The sequence below is a fragment of the Neoarius graeffei genome, chromosome 19, assembly GCF_027579695.1.
Source record: "Neoarius graeffei isolate fNeoGra1 chromosome 19, fNeoGra1.pri, whole genome shotgun sequence".
NCBI lineage: Eukaryota > Metazoa > Chordata > Actinopteri > Siluriformes > Ariidae > Neoarius > Neoarius graeffei.
This window is the reverse complement of record NC_083587.1, coordinates 32,714,002-32,738,425: the sequence shown is the minus strand read 5'-3', so window position 1 is coordinate 32,738,425 and position 24,424 is coordinate 32,714,002. Positions and strand designations below refer to the sequence as shown.

At 42.4% G+C, this 24,424-nt stretch overlaps 1 protein-coding gene across 1 annotated transcript in view; it reads right to left on the bottom strand.

Moving 5' to 3' along the window:
- Window positions 1-24,424, bottom strand: part of sema5a (sema domain, seven thrombospondin repeats (type 1 and type 1-like), transmembrane domain (TM) and short cytoplasmic domain, (semaphorin) 5A) — a 535,180-nt gene that overhangs the window by 107,399 nt on the left and 403,357 nt on the right. Inside the window, exon 17 of the mRNA XM_060899996.1 lies at window positions 16,823-17,048. Within this exon, the coding sequence (XP_060755979.1) occupies window positions 16,823-17,048 (226 nt within the window). The remainder of the gene's footprint in view (window positions 1-16,822; window positions 17,049-24,424) is intronic.

Below are 24,424 nucleotides of genomic sequence, written 5' to 3'. Positions count from 1 at the left end.
GTCAGAATCGTAGCAGTGATGGGGTTAAAATGTTCAGAATTCCAGCAGGATCTCACCCATTCCAAAAAAATCGCCGACATCTATGACTACAAGCCATCAAACGTGTAGACTGGGATGAAAGCACTATCAAAAATGCGCGGGTTTGCAGCACCCACTTCATCACAGGTAAGATCAGGCTATTTATTAAATCTCTTTTTTATTCTTTCTAGTCTTCGTTTATTGATGTAGCAAAATACTTTGGTAGCGTTTGTCTGATTAGCTGGGTCATAGTTACACAATGTAATGAATATTGTTAGCATGTTAACTTAGCTTTGCGTGCAATTTTGTTTGTAGGAGAGGTCTCGCTTGACTCAAGCAGTCCAGATTTTGTGCCGTCATTATTTGTGTATGCCGAAAATCACAATTTTAAAGCAAGGATGGAAAGTTAAAATTGTGTGCCCTCACTCTAAATGCCAACTTACGTTGACTGCTCTAACCTAGCTCCCGCCCCGTTCAGTTTCATTTCTGCTCTCTGCCTCTCGCTTTTTACGCAGCTCTGATTTCTCTTAGCTGCACTCTTTACACTATCATTCCTTTCATGCCATTACCTCCTGCAAATTGCTGTTTAGTGTTGGTATTTGCTGTTGTAGCTAAAGCCACATTGCCATCACATCACTGGCATAATTTGATTAAAACAAAATGAATATGAATGTCCCATTGTTAATCAAGTTGTACATGCCCGCACATAACATAATCATATGCGTCTAAAGACTTGTAGGCACGAAGGTTTTCGTGGGTGTACACTGAAGTCTTGTCAATAAGGTACGAGTATATATCTGGCCATTGTATACCAGGGAACTTACTAACATCGTCCGTCCACTCTTTAATTAAATGCGGATCCGGTAGGCGATGTCCACTTGTTAGAGTTAACTTATTTATGTAGCATTCTCGATCTTGTAACGACAATTGTTTGGCATAATCTGACAGCTTATAATGCCGGTCTATGGGCAGCGCCATTGTTTCTGGGTCCAGGCTGCGCGCGCATCCTGGCAACGGTCGGTTAGTTTACAAACATGCGAAGGGGTCTATATTGACTTTGTTTCATTTATTATGGCTTACTGCTGTTTAGTATTTTTTTTTAATGTTGAAACATTTCATTTCATTATTTTAAAGACATTTTGGTCTACAGCATTTTCTTTACATGTGCCTAAGGCCCTGTCCACACGGCAACGGATTCAGGTGAATCCGATAAAATTTTTTGTTTCGGCCTGGCGTCCACACAGGACCGGCGTTTTGGGTGCCCCAAAATGATATTTTTTGAGAACGGTTTCCAGAGTGGAAAAATCTGGCAACGGCGCCGTTGCAAAGTCGTCTGGATGAGTAGAACGGATTTGTTTATGATGACGTCACAACCACATGACTAGAACAAGCAGCACTCACTCATTCACGCCGGGTAGAAGAAGGGGTTTATGCGCATGCGTCCTACTTCTTCTATTGTTCTGGTGTCTCCGATGGAACCGTCTTACAGTGCAAGTAGAGGTGTGGCATGTGTATTGCATCGTTTTCAGCAAGCGTTGCATTGCCATATGTACCTGATATTTTATTGATCTGTTGCCCATGTGGACGCGATATTTTTTTTTACCCGCTAAAAAAAAAATCTCGTTGCTGTTGTCATGTGGATGTAGCCTAAGACTTTTGTACATAGACACAGACACCATTCCAATTCACTGGGACAATTGGGCTGCACCTTTTCACTGTGACCGCACTTCCATCACCTGGATAGACAGACACAGAATCCATAGCAGTATTATGAAATAATAAATTCCATGAATAAAAAGAGAATTTTGAATGTCGCATTCTACTGTTCTGATAACAAAATGGCAAAGTGAGTATTGTTATATTCATCTGCATGCTGTAAATCTTGCAGTCTTTATGTATGGATTCAGATTGATACAAAAAGCACTAGTGAGGACTGGCACAGCGGTCCATGCGTTCCCATCATCCTTTGCAGACCCGTTGATGGCTGCCATACACACTTTTTGTGCTGAAGTAATTATAAGATGACACCCAGTATAAGTTATTTACTCGCCATGAGAGCTCACAGATCAATCACGCCCTGGCGATTGAGTGTAAAAAGGCTTCATTAGACACAACTGGATGGATAACAATGGCTATGAGGAGAGATAATTGCTCAGATAAAGGAACAATTCCTGTGCTCAAAATGTAGACCTATATTCAGTAAGATTAGTTCTCCGCATGAAACTGCGGGAACTTTATTCTTTCCCGGTGATGAAAGTGGTTTTATTTCTATCAGCACAGCAGTGTTGATGTTTTTCCATCTCCCTTCACCCTGTGAATATATACTTTAAATTGCATACAATTCTTCAGTAATTACAACCATGCAGACATGAGTTCTATTTTTTTTTTGCATCCAGGGACCCTTTTAACTTTACATTTTATACTACAGTACTGTTTCTCAAATCTGATTGGTCAGAAAGTCTTGATGAACTTTCTATAATAGCAGCTCTGACCATACACTCTCAGAAAACAAAGTACATCATTATACCTTTAGGGGTACAATGGCTTCTCACTGGGGTAGTACCTTCTAAGGTACTTATTTGTACTATGTATATACTGATTGAGAATATGAACATTTTTGGGCGGCACAGTGGTGTAGTGGTTAGCACTGTCACCTCACAGCAAAAAGGTTCTGGGTTCGATTACAGTGGCTGACGGCGAGGGCCTTTCTGTGCAGAGTTTGCATGTTCTCCCTGTGTCTGCATGAGTTTCCTCCGGATGCTCCAGTTTCCCCCACAGTCCAAGGATATGCAGGTTAGGCTAATTGGTGGCTCCGAATTGACTGTAGGTGTGAATGGCTGTTTGTCTCTATGTGTCAGCCCTGTGATGACCTGGTGACTTATCCAGGGTGTACCCTGCCTCTCACCCATAGTCAGATGGGATAGACTCCAGCTTGCCCGCGACTCTGCACAGGATAAGCGTCTACAGACAATAGATGGATGAACATTTTTGACCCTAAAAAGGTACACATAGTTACCTTGAAGTCCAATAATGAGCCCTATGGGGTACATCAGTGTACATTGTACCTTGGGGGATAGAAATTGACACCTACTGTACCCTATTTCTGACAGTGTAGGCTGAAATTCAAATCACAGGTTTATGTTAATGCACTGTTTCTAATATGTCAATGTTTCTATAGTAATAACTCGTTCACAGGGATTTACAGTATATGGCAGATAATCTAGATGAATAATAAACAGAACTAAATAGTGTGTTGTTATTCAACAAAGAAAAACACCTGATCATTGAGATGGTGAATTTTTCTCGAAGGAGATTTATGGAAGAAGTCTCCAGTGTCAGGGATTTGTGACAGTCAGTGCATTTTGTGCCAAGGGAACATGTTCAGGGCAGACAAGTTTCTACTTTCTGGTTTCTCTGTAAAATGACAAGATGCATTTAAAAAAAACAAAATCTTATTAACTTGTAGTCGCCATCATGTCGCATGCATGTTCCATAACGTTATATGTAACTATAAATGGTTAAAAGTATGATACAGTGTGCTTTAATACATTTAAAAGAGTGAAATCATTGGCAAATCACTGTGGTATAAGAGGAATAAAACATTTCAGCACACTTGAGCCATATAGCTGTTTATTCCTGACCTTTCCACTACCATAACATATTTTTATTAAAACTGTTAGTGTCAAGCTGACATTTATGCATGCTGACATTATATTTAAGGGCCTACTTATTTTTAACTTTGATTAAATTCACATAAGAGTCTACTAAGTATAAGAACACTATAATAAACATAATAACCTAACAAAACTGCTGTTACAAACTGAAACACTCTTGGATTATACAACCCCGATTCCAAAAAAGTTGGGACAAAGTACAAATTGTAAATAAAAACGGAATGCAACGATGTGGAAGTTTCAAAATTCCATATTTTATTCAGAATAGAACATAGATGACATATCAAATGTTTAAACTGAGAAAATGTATAATTTAAAGAGAAAAATTAGGTGATTTTAAATTTCATGACAACAACACATCTCAAAAAAGTTGGGACAAGGCCATGTTTACCACTGTGAGACATCCCCTTTTCTCTTTACAACAGTCTGTAAACGTCTGGGGACTGAGGAGACAAGTTGCTCAAGTTTAGGGATAGGAATGTTAACCCATTCTTGTCTAATGTAGGATTCTACCGTAGTTGCTCAACTGTCTTAGGTCTTTTTTGTCGTATCTTCCGTTTTATGATGCGCCAAATGTTTTCTATGGGTGAAAGATCTGGACTGCAGGCTGGCCAGTTCAGTACCCGGACCCTTCTTCTACGCAGCCATGATGCTGTAATTGATGCAGTATGTGGTTTGGCATTGTCATGTTGGAAAATGCAAGGTCTTCCCTGAAAGAGACGTCGTCTGGATGGGAGCATATGTTGCTCTCGAACCTGGATACACCTTTCAGCATTGATGGTGTCTTTCCAGATGTGTAAGCTGCCCATGCCACACGCACTAATGCAACCCCATACCATCAGAGATGCAGGCTTCTGAACTGAGCGCTGATAACAACTCGGGTGGTCCTTCTCCTCTTTAGTCCGAATGACACAGCGTCCCTGATTTCCATAAAGAACTTCAAATTTTGATTCGTCTGACTACAGAACAGTTTTCCACTTTGCCACAGTCCATTTTAAATGAGCCTTGGCCCAGAGAAGACGTCTGTGCTTCCGGATCATGTTTAGATACGGCTTCTTCTTTGAACTATAGAGTTTTAGTTGGCAACGGCGGATAGCACGGTGAATTGTGTTCACAGATAATGTTCTCTGGAAATATTCCTGAGCCCATTTTGTGATTTCCAATACAAAAGCATGCCTGTATGTGATGCAGTGCCGTCTAAGGGCCCGAAGATCACAGGCACCCAGTATGGTTTTCCAGCCTTGACCCTTACGCACAGAGATTCGTCCAGATTCTCTGAATCTTTTGATGATATTATGCACTGTAGATGATGATATGTTCAAACTCTTTGCAATTTTACACTGTCAAACTCCTTTCTGATATTGCTCCACTATTTGTCGGTGCAGAATTAGGGGGATTGGTGATCCTCTTCCCATCTTTACTTCTGAGAGCCGCTGCCACTCCAAGATGCTCTTTTTATACCCAGTCATGTTAATGACCTATTGCCAATTGACCTAATGAGTTGCAATTTGGTCCTCCAGCTGTTCCTTTTTTGTACCTTTAACTTTTCCAGCCTCTTAGGCTACGTTTACATTAGACCGTATCTGTCTCATTTTCTTCGCGGATGCACTGTCCGTTTACATTAAACCGCCTGGAAATGCCGGGAAACGGGAATCCGCCAGCGTCCACGTATTCAATCCAGATCGTGTCAGCTCCGGTGCTGTGTAAACATTCAGAATACGCGGATACGCTGTGCTGAGCTCTAGCTGGCGTCTCATTGGACAACGTCACTGTGACATCCACCTTCCTGATTCGCTGGCGTTGGTCATGTGACGCGACTGCTGAAAAACGGTGCAGACTTCCGCCTTGTATCACCTTTCATTAAAGAGTATAAAAGTATGAAAATACTGCAAATACTGATGCAAATACTGCCCATTGTGTAGTTATGATTGTCTTTAGGCTTGCCATCCTTCCACTTGCAAGTGGTAAGTGATATGCGCTGGGATCACACACACAGCGGCTCAGTCCCGAATCGTGGCTTGTGCACTTCACTCGCGCGCTGTGTGAGTTGCGCAGGGCCGGAGTGCGCACCCTCCAGAGGGCACTCGCTGTTCAGGGCGGAGTGATTTGGAGCGCAGGATGCCTGCGGAGCCGAGCGTATCCGTGTATTGGCATTGCTATGTGCACGCAAATCGTGTATTGGTGTTGCTGTGTGCGCACTAATCGTTTTAAAAACGTTAATCTGATGATCCGCTGATACGGTCTAATGTAAACATGGGCTTATTGTCCCTGTCCCAACTTTTTTGAGATGTGTTGCTGTCATGAAATTTCAAATGAGCCAATATTTGGCATGAAATTTCAAAATGTCTCACTTTCGACATTTGATATGTTGTCTATGTTCTATTGTGAATACAATATCAGTTTTTGAGATTTGTAAATTATTGCATTCCGTTTTTATTTACAATTTGTACTTTGTCCTAACTTTTTTGGAATCGGGGTTGTACTTCACAAATCCCAAAGCTTCACTCTGGCTGAACTCTGTGATGGATGTGTGACAACCAGAACTGCATCAGAAATTTGAAACTGATGCATATAAAATGAAATTTGACTTTAAATACAGACTACAGCTACTATTTTCAAAGAAGTTTGAGATTATGTAACTTAACAATGCTGTGTGAAGGGAATATATGAAGACTTGTGTATGCATTTCCAAAAAAAAAAAATCAAGCTCCCAGCGCTGAACGAAAGAAAATAAGTGAGACACAAAACATGTGTTGGTTGATCGGCTCTGGTGTAAGTTTCATCTTTTACTGAACTGTTCCTTTAATTCATTGTTGTCTGGATGCAAGGGTTTAATCGCAGAGGAGATATTTGGCTATTTTATTACAGACACTGTGCCTTCCTCCCAGTGGGGCTTATGATACCAGAGTCTTTGCTCTTTGGCCTATAAAAGTTCTGAAATTGAACAAGAGTGAATGAATAGTGTGTGTGCGTGCGCTCCACTTCACTGCTGTAATTGTACTCTTGGTGGGAGGTTGATGAAGATTAGCTGCTGCAGTAAAGCACTCACAATCCCAACAATAACATCTGACGCCAAGCGTGTTTTACTGAAGGCAGACTGCCTTTAATTGGCTTGTGTTGAATTCAGCAACACATTAATTGACATCTTGTTTATGAAGTGTTAATAACAGCTTGTTTACAGATGTTGAGGGTAAAATCCGACTGTATGTGACGTGCTCTGCGTGGGTGGTGTGTGCATGCGTCAGAGAGAGAGAGAGAGAGAGAGAGAGAGAGAGAGGACTATACAGTGAAAAAGACAGAGAAAAAGAGACACTGAGAGAGAATTACTGTAGATTGAATTGAAGTGAGAAGGACAAAGGAACTAAAGGCAGAATGATCAGGGAGACAGATAAGTTGTGAAACAAATCATGTGGTAAATTTTTTTATTACTTGCAAATGAAAAATAGAATACTGTGTGGTAGTTTATAGGCTAGTAGCATTTCTAAGCTGTTCAACAAACTGACTAATCATTATACCAATCTTCTTCTTCTGCTGCTTTTGGCTGTTCCTGTTAGGGATCGCCACAGTGGATAACGTCCCTCCATCTCCTCCTGTCCTCCATATCTTTCTGTCACACCAACTGTCCTCATGTCCTCTTTCATCACATCCATAAATCTCATATTTGGTCTTCCTCTTTTCCTTCTACCTGGCAACTCCATCTCCAGCATTCTTTTCCCAATATACCCCGGATCTCTCCTCTGTACTTGCCCAAACCATCTCAATCTCGCCTCTCTCACTTTGTCTCCAAGCCGTCCTACATGCGCTGTCCCTCTAATATTCTCATTTCTAATCCTGTCCAACTTTGTCACTCCCAATGAAACTCTCAGCATCTTCAACTCTGCTACGTACATCCAGTTCAGCCTCCTGTCTTTTTGTCAGTGCCATGGTCATTAATCATTATACTACTACTACTACTACTACTACTAATAATAATAATAATAATAATAAAAGACTTTAAAACATAAGCTGTTGTCAGTCATAGCGCAGAAAGCACAAGTCCAGAGCAGCCTCCAAACATGGATGCACTGGACTACAACACCCAAGTACCACAGCGCCCCTCCTCCCCGCAATACTGACACACCTGTTTCCTGATCACCTACACTCCTATATAAGACTCAGACAAACAAATGGACGATGCAAAGTATTGCTCAGTGTTCTGACCTGACGTTACCAAGCATTTCCTCTCGTTGACGGTTTCCTGTGACTCTGACCTTATTGCGCCGTTGTTCCTGACCTTGACCTCATTTAGTCTCCATTACTCTGTTTGCACATCGGCTGATCTTAGCCTGCCTCTGACTACGCTACATGGATTACGTCTTGGATTTGGTTTTCAGTTTGCGATGCACCCATTCTCCCCTACATCTGCACTAAATGCCTGCACCTTGACAGAATACTTCGCTGCCATGGGTGCAGCAGAGGAGGCGAAGCAAACTGCTTTAAACACACTCTCCAGACTACACACCACAACCAGCTCTGGCAGTGAACCCATTCCCATATTACCCCCCCGACTTCTTCATGAATTCTATTACCTGGGAAATCAACAAACCCATAGCTCAGGCACAGCCACACAACAAACCAGACTACTGTCCTCCTGAACTTATGCATGTACCACCACGTTTCCAAGGGCAGCTCATCACTTGGGCTCACTCATCTCTCGCAACCGGACATCCAAGCTGTTAGGATTGGTGGAGGTGTGGTGGAATTAGGATCCAAAAGCAGAACATAGACAGTAATCCAATAAATAAGATGATTTAATCCAGAGAAGAAAGGGCGTGGCAAAAAGGTAAATAAACAGGACAATAAACAAATGGCAAAAATAGTCAGGGCAAAAAGAGACAAACAACTTGACAAAAACACGAGACAGGCAAAGACAAAAACACTAGTGTAAAAAACCATGAGCAAGAAAAAACCCTTAGTGCAAAAAACCATGAACCAGAAAAAAACCCTTAAAGATGCCCTTCCACCAAAAACATTTAATACTGGCTCTTTTTGAAATACCACAGTTCACTCCGAGTTGCATATGCATGCTGCATGTGAAAATGTAATTCTACCCCCATTCCCTGTATTAGCCTATGAAAGAAAATAGTTGGAAAAACGAGCGGATCTGAAAAAGCCATACGATCTTACGGCACTTCGTAAATTAGTATTCATGGCCTCGCCCACCTTGGCTTGCAACCACCCACAGGAAGGAAGTTCGGATTTAAGCGCGAGGAGAGATAGCAGAGCCAGTGTTGCCAGATTGGGTGGTTTTAAGTGCATTTTGGCGGATTTGAACATATTTTGGGCTGGAAAACGTCAGCAGTATCTGGCAACACTGAGCAGAGCCCATCTCATCAGTAGCTAACGAAGAGGACCTAACAACAAGTTGAAAACATGTCTGAACAAGTTCGTGCCTGTGTTATTTGTGGCAGTAACACATCAACGTTGCGTTTCTTGCCCAAGATAGAAGAGTTGAAGAAATGATTGGAATTTATCTTTGGAACACCACCAGTGAAGTATAATACAGCGTTAGTACTGTGTTCTGATCATTTCAACCACAGTGACTTTTCAAACTTCGGTGCCTTCAGTAGTGGTTTTGCTTCGAGGTTGCATTTAATCCCTGGATCTGTGCCGTCAAGACGATCAACCACCAGCTCACAAGCTATAAGTAAAACATGAACTTTTTGTTCAAAGGTTTTTGTTACAAAATAGCATGTTCATATTCTCCACGTTAGCATGCATGACATGGTCACAAGCTAGGCAGGGATGAGTTTTTTCCGCTTTTTCTGAGTAAAAAACGACCTTTTTATATTATGCTAAATCCGTTGAGAATTTTTTTTTATTAATTTCGGGGGGTTGGGGTATGTTCCTTCATGCTGTTCAAACTTTATTAACTCCAACGATGTTTACACATTATTTGTAAGTCGCCATCTTTAGTCTCGTTTAAATCTTGTTGAATGTGATGTAAAATTCATGTTATCTACATTATTATTGGTCAAAACATCAACGTCAAGACCATAATAGCCAATCAAAACAGTTTTTACAAAGACACCCACATTCTTTTTTTTAAGTCACTCGTTCATTTTATTTGTTTGTTTGTTCAGTAAAAACCCAAACATTTGTTGAATTTTTCTTATTTCCTCACGTCGCACCTCAATGACGTCAGCGCATGGTATTTTTCCCTTCGCGGTTTGTTCCTTCTCTCTCGCCGTAGTAAGACACCCACATCTGCTTGTTCTGACTCACTGGAGGTAGCGTCACAGTGCTGTTAGCCAATCAGAGGTAACACGTTTACATGTCATGAATATTAATGAGTAAGAGCTGAAATCCTGTCGTTCTCCCGCCACCCACTCCTCCAGCAAACTAGAGCAGCCTGAAACAGGAGAACCACAGCATTTTTTTCACCAAAACTGGCTCACAGGGCATTCATTCATACTAGAGACCACCGCGCAATTAATGAAAAAATGATGCAAGGAGACCTTTAATGCAAAAACCATGAACAAGATAAGTAACTAGAGAAAAAAAAAACATGAGAAGCAAGAGCGGCACAGAAATGGCTAGAGTAGCAAACGAAACGTTCTGGCAAAAAGAGAGTCTGAGAATGGCCTTTAAATAAGCAGCAGTGAAAACCAGGAAGTAAGTTCAGGGGAGAAGGAATTCTTGTCCCAGATCAGGATCGGCGCTGGTGTGAGAGATCCATAATCTCTGGAGTGGATGTCCGGGGCGGAGCATGACACAAGCAGTTGGTTTCAGTTGGTGGGAGAACATGCTAATGAAAGTCAACTGATTCATTTCATCATGTTCAGCTTGCGCTCAAGCGAAGGTACCCAGAGCCCCCCTGGGCAACCTTTGCCCCCTACCCATATTGCAACGACCTTGGTCACACTTAGCTATAGACTTCATCACGAACCTCCTGAAGTCACAGAACAACACCATTAGTATGGTGGTCATTGATTGATTTTCCAGGGCACTGAAACTCATTCTCCTGTCTAGGCTGCCCACAGCACTCAAAACCACCTAACTCCTCTTTTCCTGTGTCTTTGTCTTTTCATTTGTCTACTATGGCATTCCAGATGATATAGTGAGTGACAGAGGTCCTCAGTTCATGTTGCGGGTCTGGGCCAATTTTATAAACAAACTGGGGGTTTCAGTAAGCCTAACCTCAGGATATCATCTGAAGTCTAATGAGCAAGTAGAGCAGGCTAACCAGTAAATCGGGTGTTTCCTACGAGTATTTTGTATGGAGAATCCATAGGACTGGTCCCAGTTTCTCCCCTAGGCAGAATACACCCAGAACTCCATCAAACACTCAGCCACCCAGCTCACTCCATTCCAGTGCATTCTTGGATACCAACCTCCATTGTTCCCATGGGATGATTCCCCGACCCAAATCCCAGCCATTGACTCATGGTTCAAAAGAAGTGAACAGGTTTGGGAGGGAGTTCATAAATGCCTGGAGGAAGCAGCCAGAAATTACAAACGATATGCAGACAAGCATAGGGGAGAAACACCAGTATATTCTCCTGGCAATCGCGTATGGGTATCCACCAGGGATCTGCCTCAAACCAGCACATGCTACAAACTGCAAGCCCACTACATAGGCCCATTCAAGATACAGAACTGGATTAATGAAGTCTTCTATAAGTTGTAACTCCCGCCATGTTGCCGCATGGCACCAACATTCCATGTATCATGTCTCAAACCAGCAGTCCAAGGCCCACCAGCTCACCTGCCAGCAAACCTCCACTACCTCAGAACCCAGAAGACGATCCCATCTTCCAAGTCCAAAAAATCCTCAATTCTCATCACAGACAAGGTGGACTGGAATATCTGGTGGATTGGGAGGGGTATAGCCTGGAGGAGCAAAGTTGGGTGCCAGCCAAGGACATATTGGACCCTTTCTTAACTCAGAAATTTCACAGTCAATACCCTGACAAGCCAGCTTGAAAAAGAAAAAGAGGATGCCTTGGAAGGAAGTCGCTCCCGGAGTGAGCGCCTTGGAGGGGGTTCTGTCAGTTGACTGTCAGTTGTCTCGTTGACAGTTTCCTGTGACTCTGACCTTATTGCTCTGTTGTTCCTGACCTTGATCTTGTTTAGTCTCCATTACTCTGTTTGTACATCGACCGACCATAGCCTGCCCCTGACAATGCTACACAGATTAAGTCTTAGATTTGGTTTCCAGTTTGCGATGCACCTGCTCTCCCCTGCATCTGCATCTAGTAAGTGCCTGCACCCTGACAGTTGTTAATTAGCTTTTACACCTCATTGCTGTTGATTTCTCGAATCTGGTTAGTTAAAAGGTGTTGACTAATTTTCTGCAAGGCAAATCACAGAAATGGATTAATGCACTCATTCTAATGCATAAATCGATGAATATTTGACATGGTGAAATTTATCGAAATTAGATGTTAATGTGGCGGCACGGTGGTGTAGTGGTTAGCGCTGTCGCCTCACAGCAAGAAGGTCCTGGGTTCGAGCCCCGGGGCCGGCGAGGGCCTTTCTGTGTGGAGTTTGCATGTTCTCCCCGTGTCCGCGTGGGTTTCCTCCGGGTGCTCCGGTTTCCCCCACAGTCCAAAGACATGCAGGTTAGGTTAACTGGTGACTCTAAATTGACCGTAGGTGTGAGTGTGAATGGTTGTCTGTGTCTATGTGTCAGCCCTGTGATGACCTGGCGACTTGTCCAGGGTGTACCCCGCCTTTCGCACATAGTCAGCTGGGATAGGCTCCAGCTTGCCTGCGACCCTGTAGAAGGATTAAGCGGCTAGAGATAATGAGATGAGATGAGATGTTAATGTTGCATTTATGGAATGAATCTCCACTGTCAGTGCTATTTAACGGTCAGAGATAAAGCTGTAACTTTGTTTTTCCACACGGAAGAGCATCCAGGACAGAAGGCTTTTTTACATTGTTTTGGTCACGTGACATGTTAATCTTTCTATGGCTGCGATAATATGTTTCTTTGTAGCAAACTGTTGTGTTATAAGCAAAATAAAACACTTCATTGTGTCCATGTAATGCCATTCCACCACTGATTAGTTTCCTGTAATAACATACCACCAGTTGTTTTCTACTTTACATAGCCAACATTAGGTTTATAATACATTGACATTTGAGTATACTTTTCTTCCAAGAACAGTTTTCTGAAACTTGTATAAAGTTGTGCACAAAGACCGTTTGATGAGAGTTGTCTTGGAAAATGTGCGCCACAACATCTCAGCCTTACAGTACCCATCTTTAAATCCACTGTGTAGCCCAAATGGAATCTATAATCAAAAAAAATGTAGCAACTGGACTTAGTCTAGTGCTTTTTTTGAAAGTGTGATGAGGGTGCTGAGCAGCTGGCTGGATATAGCTAGAGTTCAAAGTCCAACTGGAGGCTTAACTGAGGTACAGTGGTGCTTGAAAGTTTGTGAACCCTTTAGAATTTTCTATATTTCTGCATAAATATGACCTAAAACATCATCAGATTTTCACACAACTCCTAAAAGTATACAAAGAGAACCCAGTTAAACAAATGAAACAAAAATATTATACTTGGTCATTTATTTATTGAGGAAAATGATCCAATATTACATATCTGTGAGTGGCAAAAGTATGTGAACCTCTAGGATTAGCAGTTAATTTGAAGGTGAAATTAGAGTCAGGTGTTTTCAATCAATGGGATGACAATCAGGTGTGAGTGGGCACCCTGTTTTATTTAAAGAACAGGGATCTATCAAAGTCTGATCTTCGCAACACACGTTTGTGGAAGTGTATCATGGCACGAACAAAGGAGATTTCTGAGGACCTCAGAAAAAGCATTGTTGATGCTCATCAGGCTGGAAAAGGTTACAAAACCATATCTAAAGAGTTTGGACTCCACCAATCCACAGTCAGACAGATTGTGTGCAAATGGAGGAAATTCAAGACCATTGTTACCCTCCCCAGGAGTGGTCAACCAACAAAGATCACTCCAAGAGCAAGGCGTTTAATAGTCAGCGAGGTCACAAAGGACCCCAGGGTAACTTCTAAGCAACTGAAGGCCTCTCTGACATTGGCTAATGTTAATGTTCATGAGTCCATCATCAGGAGAACACTGAACAACAATGGTGCGCATGGCAGGGTTGCAAGGACAAAGCCACTGCTCTCCAAAAAGAGCATTGCTGCTTGTCTGCAGTTTGCTTAAGATCACGTGGACAAGCCAGAAGGTTACTGGAAAAATGTTTTGTGGATGGATGAGACCAAAATAGAACTTTTTGGTTTAAATGAGAAGCGTTATGTTTGGAGAAAGGAAAATACTGCATTCCAGCATAAGAACCTTATCCCATCTGTGAAGAGTGAAGAGGAGGGGGCTCAGCACACATCCTTGGGGGGCCCCCGTGTTAAATGTGATTATGCTGGAGGAGTTGCTGTCGACCCAAACAGCCTGTGGTCTCCCCGTCAGGAAGTCCTGCAACTGGCTGCTGGACTTCCTGACGGGGAGACCACAGGCTGTATGGGTCGGCAGCAACTCCTCCAGCATCATCACATTGAACACGGGGGCCCCCCAAGGATGTGTGCTGAGCCCCCTCCTCTTCACTCTGCTGACCCACGACTGCACACCAACATCCAGCTCAAATCTCTTCATTAAGTTTGCAGATGACACGACTGTAGTGGGTCTCATCAACAATGGCGATGAGACAATCTACAGGAGTGAGGTGAGCCGCTTGGCCATGTGGTGCAACGACAACAATCTCTGCCTGAACGTGGAGAAGACGAAAGAGATTGTTGTGGACTTCAGGAGAGCGCACACCCAGCATGCTCCACTATCTATTGACGGTGCTGCAGTGGAGAGGGTGAGCAGCACCAAGTTTCTGGGTGTGCACATCTCTGAAGACCTGTCCTAGAACAACACTGCATCACTGGCCAAAAAAGCCAAACAGCGTCTGTACTTCCTCTGTAAACTGAGGAGAGCAAGAGTCCCGGCCCCCATCATGCACACATTCTACAGAGGCACCATCGAGAACATCCTGACCAGCTGCATCACCGTGTGGTATGGCGCCTGCACCGTGTCCTGCTGCAAGACTCTGCAGCGCATCGTGAGAGCAGCTGAGAGGATCATTGGTGTCTCTCTCCCTTCTCTAATGGATATTTATAATTCCCGCCTCACCCGCAAAGCCATCAGGATTGTAGGTGACCCCACCCACCCATCTCACAGCCTCTTCAGCCTGCTGCCGTCAGGGAGGAGACTGTGGAGTCTCGGGGCCAAAACCAGCAGGCTCAAGGACAGTTTCTTTCACCAGGCAGTCAGGAGGCTCAACTCCCTCCCTGTTCTGCCCCTCCTCCCCCCCGCCCCCTGCCACAGATTCTGCCCGCACACCCCCCTGCCCCCCTTCAGCATCTGACATGTCACCCTCACAGTCCCCCCCAACACACACACACACACACACACACACACACACACACACACACACACACACATACATACTCTCAACGTTCATTAACACACTGAACTCAGGGACTGCACATTTCATTTTACCTTGCTCATTTGCACTATTCCGCACTTCCTCACCTAAGCAGATATTAGTTTATTGTTTATTCTGCTTATCTCATGTTTACCTGCTATACCTCAAGTGCCCTTGACTGTTTATTTGCTTCAATTTATGTGTGTATGTGTGTGTGTGTGTGTGTGTGTGTGTGTGTGTATACATATGAGTGTTTAGTCTATGTCTAGTTCTTATCGAGTGTTTATACTGTTTGTGTTGTTTATTTCAATTATTCTATTTTTTTATTTATGAGTGTTTAGTTTATGTCCAGTTCTTATCTAGAGTGGTTATACTGTTTGTATTGTTTATTCAATTATTCTATTTTTTTTTATTTTTTTTTTATTTATTGCATTGCCTGTTTGGACTGTGGGTCAGAGAGGACTGTAATTTCATCTGTGCTGTATGTCAAGCATGTATAGCATATTTGACAATAAACTTGACTTGACTTGACTTGAAACATGATGGTGGTAGTTTCATGGTTTGGGCCTGTTTTGCTGCATCTGGGCCACGACGGCTTGCCATCATTGATGGAACAATAAATTCTGAATTATACCAGCAAATTCTAAAGGAAAATGTCAGGATATCTGTCCATGAACTGAATCTCAAGAGAAGGTGGGTCATGCAGCAAGACAACGACCCTAAGCACACAAGTCGTTCTACCAAAGAATGGTTAAAGAAGAGTAAAGTTAATGTTTTCGAATGGCCAAGTCAAAGTCCTGACCTTAATCCAATCGAAATGTTGTGGAAGGACCTGAAGCGAGCAGTTCATGTGAGGAAACCCGCCAACATCCCAGAGTTGAAGCTGTTCTGTGCGGAGGAATGGGCTAAAATTCCTCCAAGCCAGTGTGTAGGACTGATCAACAGTTACCGGAAACATTTAGTTGCAGTTATTGCTGCACAAGGAGGGCACACCAGATACTAAAAGCAAAGGTTCACATACTTTTGCCACTCACAGATATGCAATATTGGATCAATTTTCTCAATAAATAAATGACCAAGTATAATATTGTTGTCTCATTTGTTTAACTGGGTTCTCTTTATCTACTTTTAGGACTTGTGTGAAAATCTGATGCTGTTTTAGGTCATATTTATGCAGAAATATAGAAAATTCTAAAGGGGTTCACAAACTTTCAAGCACCACTGTAAAATGGTACCAGTTCTAGATGGCACTCAAAGGCAGATTCTTGTGTCATCTGAAAAGTACTGGCTCTGCTCTGTACCATAACTTCAACTCTTATCTATGGTTGTTGTTATTTGTAATCTACAACCTACATATTATATAATGGTGGAAACATGGAAACATAATTTCTGATAGAGGTTTACTGGTTCCATGAAAGGGGTAACGGCATGGTACCAGCTGTGGTAATATAACTCAATATAAAATCGATAGCAGCGGAGAGCGAGTGAGAGAGTGAAAAAGAATGACATTATTCACTTCAGTACATCATGCTGCTTTCACGATAGCAGACAAAAACGCTGAAGCATCTCGCCCTACAGCCACTGCACACACACTCCATCACAGAGAGAGGCAGACAGCAGGGAGATAAGATCACTATAACAGAGGAGAATATATATAATGGTCTAACAGAAGGATGAATGAAAGCTTACCATCGGTGGAGCAGCCAGTGGAGCCGTCACTGGAGCAATAACGCATCTCAATCCTCTGCCTCCCAACCTCAAGCATGTTTGGCTCGGCCACTCGTGCCCTACATGTGTAGCGAAATCGCTGCTCGTAATGGCCTCCATTATCTGAGATGTTCACAGGGGTCCAAGGTGTCCATGGTGTTGTTTTCTTTAGATCAGGACAGGGAAGTGTATTACATGACTGGTATTCCTGTAAAAGAAAGAAAAAACAAACAAACACGTGTGATAACTGTCAAATGCAATATCATGGCTTTGAGTGGCCTATGATAATGCTTCATTTTGTTTTTTAATATTTGTAACTAAGATTTTAGAATAAAAATCAACTCTGAACAACTAGCATATTAATCTTTGTAATCATTGTATGATCATTACTGGTGCCCAAGTTTTATTTTGGAATTAAATTCTGGGTTGACTTTTTGAATTTAACCCTTGTATGGTGTTTGGGTCTGTGGGACCCGTTTTCATTTTTTTTATCAAAGGAACAATGATACGTTTAATTATTTTTTCAAACTCGGACTCATTGGCCTTGGCTCATTTTCTGTGAAGAACATATATCAGAACACATTTTCGATGCCCACACACTGTACCCCCCCCCACACACACACACACCACACACACACGCACACACACATTTATATTACAACCCCGATTCCAAAAAAGTTGGGACAAAGTACAAATTGTAAATAACAACGGAATGCAATAATTTACAAATCTTAAAAACTGATATTGTATTCACAATAGAATATAGACAACATATCAAATGTCGAAAGTGAGACATTTTGAAATTTCATGCCAAATATTGGCTCATGGCGGCACGGTGGTGTAGTGGTTAGCGCTGTCGCCTCACAGCAAGAAGGTCCTGGGTTCGAGCCCCGTGGCCGGCGAGGGCCTTTCTGTGCGGAGTTTGCATGTTCTCCCTGTGTCCGCGTGGGTTTCCTCCGGGTGCTCCGGTTTCCCCCACAGTCCAAAGACATGCAGGTTAGGTTAACTGGTGACTCTAAATTGACCGTAGGTGTGAATGTGAGTGTGAATGGTTGTCTGTGTCTATGTGTCAGCCCTGTGATGACCTGGCGACTTGTCCAGGGTGTACCCCGCCTTTCGCCCGTGGTCAGCTGGGATAGGCTCCAGCTTGCCTGCGACCCTGTAGAACAGGATAAAGCGGCTAGAGATAATGAGATGAGATGAGATATTGGCTCATTTGAAATTTCATGACAGCAACACATCTCAAAAAAGTTGGGACAGGGGCAATAAGAGGCTGGAAAAGTTAAAGGTACAAAAAAGGAACAGCTGGAGGACCAAATTGCAACTCATTAGGTCAATTGGCAATAGGTCATTAACATGACTGGGTATAAAAAGAGCGTCTTGGAGTGGCAGCGGCTCTCAGAAGTAAAGATGGGAAGAGGATCACCAATCCCCCTAATTCTGCGCCGACAAATAGTGGAGCAATATCAGAAAGGAGTTCGACAGTGTAAAATTTTAAAGGGTTTGAACATATCATCATCTACAGTGCATAATATCATCAAAAGATTCAGAGAATCTGGAAGAATCTTTGTGCGTAAGGGTCAAGGCCGCAAAACCATACTGGGTGCCCGTGATCTTCGGGCCCTTAGACGGCACTGCATCACATACAGGCATGCTTCTGGATTGGAAATCACAAAATGGGCTCAGAAATATTTCCAGAGAACATTATCTGTGAACACAATTCACTGTGCCATCCGCCGTTGCCAGCTAAAACTCTATAGTTCAAAGAAGAAGCTGTATCTAAACATGATCCAGAAGCGCAGACGTCTTCTCTGGGCCAAGGCTCATTTACAATGGACTGCGGCAAAGTGGAAAACTGTTCTGTGGTCAGACAAATCAAAATTTGAAGTTCTTTATGGAAATCAGGGACGCTGTGTCATTCGGACTAAAGAGGAGAAGGACGACCCAAGTTGTTATCAGCGCTCAGTTCAGAAGCCTGCATTTCTGATGGTATGGGGTTGCATTAGTGCGTGTGGCATGGGCAGCTTACACATCTGGAAAGACACCATCAATGCTGAAAGGTATATCCAGGTTCTAGAGCAACTTATGCTCCCATCCAGACGACGTCTCTTTCAGGGAAGACCTTGCATTTTCCAACATGACAATACCAAACCACATACTGCATCAATTACAGCATCATGGCTGCGTAGAAGAAGGGTCCGGGTACTGAACTGGCCAGCCTGCAGTCCAGATCTTTCACCCATAGAAAACATTTGGCGCATCATAAAACGGAAGATACGACAAAAAAGACCTAAGACAGTTGAGCAACTAGAATCCTACATTAGACAAGAATGGGTTAACGTTCCTATCCCTAAACTTGAGCAACTTGTCTCCTCAGTCCCCAGACGTTTACAGACTGTTGTAAAGAGAAAAGGGGATGTCTCACAATGGTAAACATGGCCTTGTCCCAACTTTTTTGAGATGTGTTGTGGTCATGAAATTTAAAATCACCTAATTTTTCTCTTTAAATGATACATTTTCTCAGTTTAAACATTTGATATGTCATCTATGTTCTATTCTGAATAAAATATGGAATCTTGAAACTTCCACATCATTGCATTCCGTTTTTATTTACAATTTGTACTTTGTCCCAACTTTTTTGGAATCAGGGTTGTACATACAGGATGTTCGGGTCCACTGGACCCGGGGCTAATAAAAGTGTGTACCTTCACTCTGTCCTCCTTCTGTCTGGGCCTGCTGTTAGTGTGTGTGTGTGTGTGTGTGTGTGTGTGAGTGAGTTTTGAGTTTCTGCCCCTGCCATTCAAGCACCGACACCTGTCTGCTCTCACATTCCTACACATTTTACCCTCTGTCTTGCAGGAACCAAGACAGAAGTTCCCATAAATTGGGGGCGGGACACAATAAATATGGCTTTTCCAATGTGGCTCCTTATCACAACTGCTCAAGATGGCCAAAACATTCTCTGCTCAGATGGCCTTGCAAATGATTTTGGAAGAGAGAGAAGCTTTTGATGATGATGTAGAGGAAGACGTTTCAGAACGTGAGAATCACATTTCTGAAAATTCAGAGTCTGACAGTGACTTTGAAGAAGAGGATGAGATGGAGCATCAGCCAGTCCCAAAATGAAGACGAGCATGGGGATGATGTGTTGTATAGACTGACATGGTTAGTGTACGTGTTCAGCTTGTGTTGTGTAAACTGAACTGAATGGGTTAAATTTCTAATGAAATTCAAAGAAATAAAAATCAGTTATGAAAAACCTTGCTTCGTTTGTAAATTTGAAGATAAAAATTTTTTCCACTCATATTTTGACTGTAATTGATTTTCTTTTTGTAAAATTACATTTTATTAAAAAACAAACAAAAAACGAGTAGCACTTTTTTTTAAATAAATGTAATCTAACAAAGGTAAAGGGCGAATATTAACCATATAGGCTGTTTATGTTGCTTGTACTTGGGGTGAAGTAAACATCTGTTAAGTATTTAATGTAAAATTGTTTGATTGTGTTGAATTTAAAGCACCAAAATGCAGCAGGTCCACCAGACCCACCAACACTGGCTGAGTAACAAAAATACGAACACCACATGCTGGCGTACAATACCCATAGTGTCGTTTGACTTACTACCTGTTGAAACTGGTGCCAGTGGAATTTAGCTCTACCTAAAGAGAGCAATGCAGCAGTGCTTTAGTCTGTTTAGCTCTCTCACCTTCTCATCTAGTACATTCTGCTGAAACGTATCAGCTTCCAAAGCTCCAACGTTTATGTTAATGTCACCGTCGATTGCTAACAAGCCGAGCCAAATCTCTCCTGTAACTCACGATGTATAGCTGCATTGCATTCTGGAACTTTGTGTCCAATGTTTGCTGTTTGAAATCTGAAATGGTGAATGAGAAAAGAAGCTCTTGCTCTTTTATTTTAGATGCAAAGCATGAACTCTGACCATTTTTCTTTCCTCCATTTTCTTATTAAATACCTTTGTCACTGAGCTAAAAAGGTCCCCCGTGACATCAGCGTGGCACACAACCGCTAACTTCTCACAGCAGTAAGAAAACTACAGCCAGAATATTTCAATATAAATCTATTTAACATGTTTCAGGGTGGCCTTTTCCTTTAATAATACTGTGGCAGCAGGGGCGTGGTCAAGCGCCGGTCTGTGACAGGAGGGCGGAGTCAGGGAAGGTAAGTGGCAGAATCACTACACCTGAGAGCAATTAACCTGTGTTTGTGTCTTCCCAGTGACCGCGCCCTACTTAAGGAGGGAGAGCGAGAGCAGAGGAGCGCTGGCTGAACCAGACGCTGAGTGTATGTGTCTGAAAAGTGCACATAATTGTTATGCTGAAAAGCGTGGTAATAAAACGTGCTGTCAAACCTGATCTCTGTCCTGCCGTCCTCTGTGCTCCACCCACGAACACTGAACCATTACAAATACATTAACCTAAAGATCATGCTTGCAATATGAAACCAAAGCTTAGCCAGTTAACATAAGCATCACTCTGTAACATGAGCATAAAAGTCCATCAGTTTTCCATATTCTTGATTTGACTTATGAAGATCTGGTTGATTCCAGTATGGAATGATGCACTGATGTACTGTAGCGAGGAACACTAGCATCGGTGGGATTTTTTTATCCATCTTGCTAAGATTAGAGAGTGCTGCTAGCTAGCTTTTTGCTAGCAATTATTGGTTTTACAGTTGATTATATAATATGCATGCATAGTATCAGACCAAGGCTATATAGTCCATATCAATGAGCCTTCAACACCCATGACCCTGTCACTGGTTCACCGGTTGTCCTTCCTTGGACCACTTTTGTTCGGTACTAACCACTGCATATGGGAACACCCCACAAGATGTGCCATTTTGGAGATGCTCAGACCCAGTCATCTAGCCATCACAATTTGGCCCTTGTCAAAGTCTCTCAGATCCTTACACCTGCCCATTTTTCCTGCTTCCAACAAATCAACTTCAAGAACTGACTGTTCTCTTGCTGCCTAATATATCCCACCCCATGACAGGTTTTATTGTCATGAGATATATGTGTCGTGCCATGGGATTTTTGTACCAGATGTGCTGTTTACAGAATGTGTAGAAATGGTGTTGAAAAGTGCGCGATATTTTGCACCGTTTTTGCTGGCTGATCCAGTAACTATCAATGAATAATCACCTCAATAGCACCCCTTCAGGATAAATTGACCACTTTTAACATAATTTTGATTTGTAGTGAAAATGTGTTGCTCATGCGAGTGCAGTTTTTGTGCAACATTTGCTTGGCGGCGCTTAATAGTTCACCACTTGTTTTCTTGACCTTTTGTCATTTAGCAATTTATAGTCTGTTGCTCAACAAATCTACAAAATTTGCCAATAATCTACAGTTGAGATTGTCTCCTGATGAATTCACAAGGTCCTATATCATCTGTAGTCAGTCAGTACGTTTACATGCACGTCCAAATCGAGCTACTGTCGGTAATCGAGCAAAGGGTCCCAGCAGGGGTGCCAGAGAAATCCAATCCTACATGCACAAGTGAAATCGGGCTATTGTGCAAGGTGCATTGTGCACCCGAGCCACACGTGGCGCTACACGCCCCATCATGTTGGTACACTTCCGGTTGTCGTCATGAAGAAGAGTTCCGTGTTCAAGCTGTTAGGCTTGCTCTAACAGACTGTATGGCTATAAACTGTCCGGCGCAGACCACTGTTTTGTAAGACAACTTATTTTGCACAATAATATTTTTCTAAAGTCCATTTTTTGCTTACAAAAATTTTTTTTTTTGCTTACAATTTAACTTATGTCTTAATAAACACACAAAAAGTTCAATTGTTTTGTTTTTATTGACATTCTTCAGATATTGGACATATATTTGTGTGTGTATATACACACACACAAATACAATGACTTGTTTATGTACACAATTCATAGCTATGCAACAGCTGTACAGATGTATTTGGTGATACAGTAACTGAGCTAAATTTTAACAGCGCAAACAATGCCACAAAAAGAAAAGATTCATGCCATTGTCATGATTCGTTGTCATGCCGACCGAGGCTGTTGTGTTTCCCTTGTGGTCTCGTCACTCGTCACTTCCGGAAGGGGCAGTGCTGAAGTAAGTAGCTCGAATACGTAGCTCAATAGGGTATACATGCACTAAGTAGCTCGGCAGAAATCGCATAATCTAGGTCGTGTAGCTCGATTCCGAGAAATCAAGTTCAGTTCAATTTCAGCCGAATTAAGGTGTATACATGGCATTTTGAACTTCGATTTCAGTCGAGCAACGGCAGAAATTCGATTCTCTCTATGTGCATGTAAACGCACTGAGTGCCTGGAAAATGGACCTGTTTGGGTTGCGTGCACGTGATTTCATGTCAGATTTACAGTAACTTCCCTTGGTCCAATTTCACTTTGGTTTGTATTTCCTGCATAGGGAAACTTGGTAGTGTAATGCAGCAGGGATGACTCAAATTCCATAATCTGAGCATCTGGTATGAAAATCTGGTGGACACATATCTTTCTCTCTCTCTCATATATATATATATATATATATATATATATATATATATATATATATATATATATGGCATGACAGATAGAACATGTGATGGTGCTATTGAAGTACAAAGTAGATAAAAGAGGAAACGGACTCGACCTGAGCTCTCCATGTTATAGAAATGTACAAATCCATTATCTATAAAGATCTGCTGACTACAATGCCTTTTGAGTCATGTTCTAATAAAATGCTTTCAAAAGGCAGAGTGGTGAGCTGCAGTCATTTTCTGTCCATTTATTTATTTCTGCTGCGTAGGCCATGAGTGGCTGCCAGCCCTTGCCAAAAAAAAAAAAAAACATAAGTCATCTGTGTTCATCCATCAAGCTGTCAAAAGGAGTATACTGCCCTTTCCTCAAAAAAAAGGAGAGGAAGAGAAGCTCAAGGTTAAAGGCCCTGTGCAAATGTATGTTGAATTACAGTTAAGGAGAAAAGATGCTTTCCCCCCGTGCTGTTTTCAAGCTTTCTATCTCTGTAATCATCACTGGAAAGGAAAATTTTATGTCACCCAAACATCATATTTTCCACCCATTTTAGTGTGCTTTGGTGAAATGTATGATTTTGAAGTAAGATTTGATGCAAAAACGGACCCGAGACATCACAAAGCACAGAACTGCACGAAAATAGTTCAGTGACATGTCATTGCTGGACCACTGGGTAAACTCACAGAACAGTTCGTCTAAAATAAGATACCACACACAGGCTCAACAGGTCATTGAAAAAGACAACAAAATTACTTTTAGAAGAAGAGATTAGGTGGCGGCACGGTGGTGTAGTGGTTAGCACTGTTGCCTCACAGCAAGAAGGTCCGGGTTCGAGCCCCGTGGCCAGCGAGGGCCTTTCTGTGTGGAGTTTGTATGTTCTCCCCGTGTCTGCGTGGGTTTCCTCCGGGTGCTCCGGTTTCCCCCACAGTCCAAAGACATGCAGGTTAGGTTAACTGGTGACTCTAAATTGAGCGTAGGTGTGAATGTGAGTGTGAATGGTTGTCTGTGTCTATGTGTCAGCCCTGTGATGACCTGGCGACTTGTCCAGGGTGTACCCCGC